This window comes from Uloborus diversus, chromosome 1, assembly GCF_026930045.1.
Source record: "Uloborus diversus isolate 005 chromosome 1, Udiv.v.3.1, whole genome shotgun sequence".
In the NCBI taxonomy this organism is placed as follows: Eukaryota; Metazoa; Arthropoda; class Arachnida; order Araneae; family Uloboridae; genus Uloborus; species Uloborus diversus.
Genome location: NC_072731.1, coordinates 233,592,111 through 233,597,376, shown reverse-complemented (window position 1 = coordinate 233,597,376; position 5,266 = coordinate 233,592,111). Strand labels below are relative to the sequence as shown.

The following is a 5,266-nucleotide window of genomic DNA, read 5'->3' as shown; positions in this document are numbered from 1 at the left end:
ACAGGAGACTTGCAGTTTCTGCTAAACCTAAAAATAAATGCTAGAATCCTAATTAATTTTTGAAAGTTGTTAGTGATATCTAATAATCTGTCAAAGAAGTTAGAGTCACTACTAGAAGTTAATGTCACTTGGGAAACAGGTTAAGCTCCTCGGTGTAGAGTTGATTTGACAAATCACTGGAATTTTTCAAAGTCTGCGGATCAGTTAAGTTCAGCTTGACAAGATTCGGACCATTCCACCACAGTTCACAAGTAGCAAGATATTTGACATCCATCCCACGTGAAATCTTGTCGGCTGGATTATCCTCCGATAAAACGTGTGACCATTGGAAGTTCTTTGTCATTTGCTGGATTTGCGATACCCGGTTGCTTACAAATGTTTTGATTAGACTTGAAGAGGTATTAATCCATGCTAGCGCAATAGTAGAATCTGAATACAGTTCCACAGAGTCTATATGCAATTTAATAGCGGCTAAGACTTTTTGCGTAAGTTTGGATAGAAGCAAACATGCAGAAAGCTCGAGACGAGGTATACTCATGAATTTGGTCGGGGAAACTCGTGATTTACTGCACAGAAGTTGCTTCTTTATTTCGTTGGTTTGGGAAACAGTTTCACATATATAACTGCACCATAAGACTTTGAAGATGCATCTGAAAAACCTTGAAGTATAACAGACTTGGTGTCGGATTTTAAAATACATCTAGGCACTTGGATAGATAGCAACTCAGGGAATGTTTTGACGAAGTTGTACCATTGCTCCGCAATTTCTGGAGGGAGCGTTTCATTCCAGTCTAATTTAAGTAGCCATAATTGTTGCATAAATATTTTTGCCTTGGAGATGACAGGGCCTAAAAGTCCAAGTGGATCGTAGATGCGTGCGATTTCTGAAAGTACATCTCGTTTGGTGAAATTGCGATTTGGATTGTTGCTAACCTTGTACATAAATGAATCACTTGAGCTATTCCAGAGCATTCCTAGCTTCTTAACTACAATTTCTTCAGAATTTCTGTCCAGAGGAAATTCCTGAAGTTCGGTCGTAGAACCTTCGTTGCTGCACCACTTGTGTAAATTCATGCCCCCTCTTTGGAGAAGTTGCGTCAATTCTAACTGAAGATTCAAACACTCCTTCAAGTTGGAACTACCAAAAAGGCAATCATCCATGTAGAAATCTTGAAGAACGGCTGTGGACGCCATAGGAAAGTCCTTTCCCTCGTCCAATGCAAGTTGCTGTAAAACTTTCGTTGCTAAGTACGGAGCAGATGCAGTCCCATACGTGACAGTTTGTAACTGGTAAATCTTAGTTGGTGCAAATTCACTCTCTTTCCATAATATTTTTTGTAGCTTAGTTTGAGAAGAATCTACTTCAATCATCCTGAACATTTGTTTAATGTCAGTGGTAAATGCGTAAATATACTTTCTAAATCTAATTAGAATTGAAAATAGATCTTCCTGAATTACCCCTCCTTTACTCAATAAATCATTCAAAGAATGTCCGCTGGTTGTTTTCGCACTTGCGTTGAAAACTACGCGCAATTTAGTAGTTTTGCTATCTGGTCGAAAAATACCGTGATGAGGAAGATAGTACCTGACATCTGTTCCCTTATCTTCTTTTATTTCTTTCATGTGATTCAAAGTTTTGTATTCGTTAAGAAATTCTGTATACCGCGCTTTCATAGCCGGATCCCGTTCTAATCGTTTCCATAGTTGATCTAACCTTCTAGATGCCGTTTGTTTAGAATTTCCTAGCATGATTTCAGAACAATCTGGTTTGAATGGCATTTGAACTACGTATCTACCATCCGAATTCCTGAAATGCGTTTTTGCGAAGTGTTCATTGCAGTAGTTTAATTCATCATCACTACAGGGCGTGTGATTTTCGACTTCTTCGATTTCCCAGAAATTAGTTAGAGTAATATTGAGAGTTTCCAAATTTTTTGACAAAAAACAGTGTTTTGCGGAATGATCAGAGCTGCTGTCTGAAATGCTACCCGAAACAAGATAACCAAAACAACTCGATTGTAAATACAAGTTATCTTTCAGCTTTCTTTTATCTGCCTTCAAAAATGCGAAGAATAATTCTGCACCCAAAAGAATATCTACTTTTTGTGGAATATAAAACGCTGGATCTGCTAAGCATACATCGTTTGGAATGTTTAAATGAGCGATATTAATTTTCTTAGAAGGCGTGAAATCTGTGATTTTTGGCACAATTAATAAGTCGATTTCCCAATGCGAATCATCCCCTTTATTAGACAAGTGAGCTGATATCTTCTTCTTAATATTTAGCGCTGAATCATTCAATCCACTTATCGGAATATTTATTCTTTCCCTTTTCAAACCCAAAGCTTCCGCTGCCCTAACCGAAATGAATGAACTTTCACTTGCACAATCCAAAATTGCGCGTAAGCCCCTTCTTATGCCAGTAGAATTTCTAACATAAACTATTACTGTATTTATCAAAACAGTTTTCTCGTTCCCATTAAAAAAGAAAGAGACGCGAGTATTTTCTGACATTTGCGAGTCAAATTCAGAATTGCTTATGTTCTGTTGTTGGCTTAGTCCTTGCGATTGAATCTGAGGCGTTCCCGTCGAACCACCACAATCTGCGTTATTTTGTCTGCTGTTTATGCAGTTTACGTATTTATGAAGTAAAGTATGATGATTCAATTTTTTCTTACAAACGAAGCAAGAACTTTTCGAATTACATTGGGAGACTAAATGACGATCGCTTAAACAGTTGAAACAAAGCCGATACTTTTTAACTAGATCTATCCTTTCGGACAATTTCATTGCTTTAAATTTATCACAGTGATACAATTGATGTGTTTGAGTTTTACACGCGACACATATTTTCGAAATGTTATTAGATTTAACAATAAAGGATTTGGATTTACATGAAATATTCGCACTAATACTATTTAAGATTTGACATCTTCTTTCTAAGAATTCCAGCAATGCATCAAAATCTGGAACTTCCTTATCTTTAAGAGTTAGTTCATATTGCTTTCTTGTTTCGCGGTCTAATTTTTCTAGAACAACATTCAATAAAATTGCATTAGATAATTTGTCTCTTGCGAAATCTAAGAGTTTTAGCGATCTTAGGTTTTTCTTAACATTATCCAAAATGATACGAAGATCTTTAGCAGATTCGTGTTTAATTGGTTGAATATTAAGAATGTTGTTAATGTGACAGTCGACAATTATTCTTTTGTTTTCGTCTCTTTGTTCTAAAGCTTTAAAGAGTGAAGAAAAACTATCGTCAGTCGTTTCTAGAATTTTTGCTTCTCCCTTTAATGAACCGCGTAAGTAATGAAGCTTTTCACTTTCAGAAAGTTCGGGATTTTCATTTATTAGACTATTGAATTGAGTTTTGAACAAGTTCCATTCCTCAAATTTTCCGCTAAAAGTTGGAAGAGGAATTTTCGGAAGTTTCATTGAAGCCTTTTTTGGCTGATCAACATTCATCGAATTAATTTCTTGTGTAGAAGTATCAATATTTTGTTTTAGTACAGAGTCACTGTAATGCTGTAACTTCAGTTTGTTAATAGATGATTTCAAGCTTACCTCCAAGTTTTGAATATCTTCGTCCACTTGAGACAATAAGTCTTCACATTCCTCAAATTGCTTTTCGGTGATGATTTTGTAGAAGTCATCTTTTAGCGTATCAAATTTTTGATGTATGTTCAGCACTGTCTCAAAAAGAGCTTCTAACTCTTAAATGTCCATTTCGTCCTTTCTTTCAGCGAGGGCAATAGAAATCTTGGTGATTTGCCCTTTAATGTTACCGCGCTTGCGGTTTAACGAGATGATGTCCGCCATTGCAATTTATAGCGATTGCGTAATTTAACTTAATTGTATATTTGCGAGTTAACTTGAATTTTATAACTAATTCAAATTTATTGTATCCGGGTCGCTTAGGACCAAAATGTGCGGTACTTAGTTAAAATAATCTTCAAGCGAGTGGACTGTATGCGTTTTATTGCTATGGACAGACAAGACAGGTTTTCAATGGCGATTTTCTTATCGTAACAAAAAAAAAGTTTGCCATATGTTGGCGTGAATAGTTCAAAGAAAATAACTTCGCCAGGGCGATAAAGTTACAAACACTGAACAACGCCAATTAATAACAATAACCAACCAATTAATAACATATTTTTTTTTTTAACCCAAAGTGGTCTAAGTATAAAATCTTTACTCCTGAAATTAATCTTTTCTACACTTAAGCGGGGAATTTCATACTACTGTTTTATTCATTTAATTAAATCAATACTGAACATGCCTCACTTAACACAACTTTTATTTTCGAGATAGACCGTGCACGCCAGGCAACGCAGCTAGTGCCTTTATAAAAGACGGTCATCCCTGGTAAATGACTTGGCAATAGACTGTCTGACGGGTGACGTCTGTATGCAAGATGCTGTAAAATTAACAGCATAAAGTAGTACAAAGTGTAACATGTTTGAAAAAGACGTGTGTTAAAAATTGTTTTAAGAAATGTTCTTAAACGCGTTCCCTTAAATGCCAATAAGGCTGTGAAGCATTATTCCTCCTACGACATATTGCATGAGATGGGAATGATGAGTTAGGGATAATGTAATTAAGTTCAGCCAATAGTATTCTATGAATGACTACATCAAATGTTTTTTTTTCTGCTCTCACTGCCCTGACAAATTATCTTTACTCTCTAATGAGCCGAAAATTGTAAATAACGCTGATAATGAGTTGCATCAGATATTTCTTTGTTTCAATTAAAGTAATGGGTCATTTTCACGAACATAGTACAAATCATACCGACAATTTGAATTATTTTTATCATGTTAATAATTAGCACCAATTAATCACATATTTTATTGCTAATTGACTGAGTATAATCGAGTACCAAAACTTTGACCATAAAGGGTTTAAAATTATGTTGTTTGGAACAAGAAGGGAAATACTAGGTATCCCAATTTCAACTAATTAGGAGTTAAATTGTGGTGTAAGACATAATGGTGTAATACATCGACAATATAAACTGTCAGTACAGGGATGTATTTCATGCAGAAATAAATTTAACAACGCACCTTGAACTTCCACCCTTTTTTACTTCCTTTTATATAAAAAGAAGTATTGTATTCGCGAAAAAAATTTCATTCAAAAATCGACCTTAATTTCCATTTTGCTCACCTCCGAATGAATGTTAAGTTTTTTTTTTTTCTTTTTTTTTCGACTCGACCAAACGTGGATAAGTGCGTAAGAACGTATAGACAAGCGAAATATCCAGTTT

General features: G+C 35.3%; 1 protein-coding gene across 1 annotated transcript; it reads right to left on the bottom strand.

Annotated features, from left to right (window-relative positions):
• Positions 1 to 585: 585 nt before the first annotated feature.
• Positions 586 to 3,465, bottom strand: LOC129219330 (uncharacterized). The gene has a single exon (XM_054853691.1). The coding sequence runs from the start codon at positions 3,463 to 3,465 to the stop codon at positions 586 to 588; it is 2,880 nt and encodes a 959-aa protein (XP_054709666.1).
• Positions 3,466 to 5,266: the final 1,801 nt, after the last annotated feature.

What these genes read in the sequence shown, in the direction of transcription:
- LOC129219330 (XM_054853691.1), bottom strand. Translation starts at nt 3,465, where the DNA reads ATGAATGTTGATCAGCCAAAAAAGGCTTCAATGAAACTTCCGAAAATT.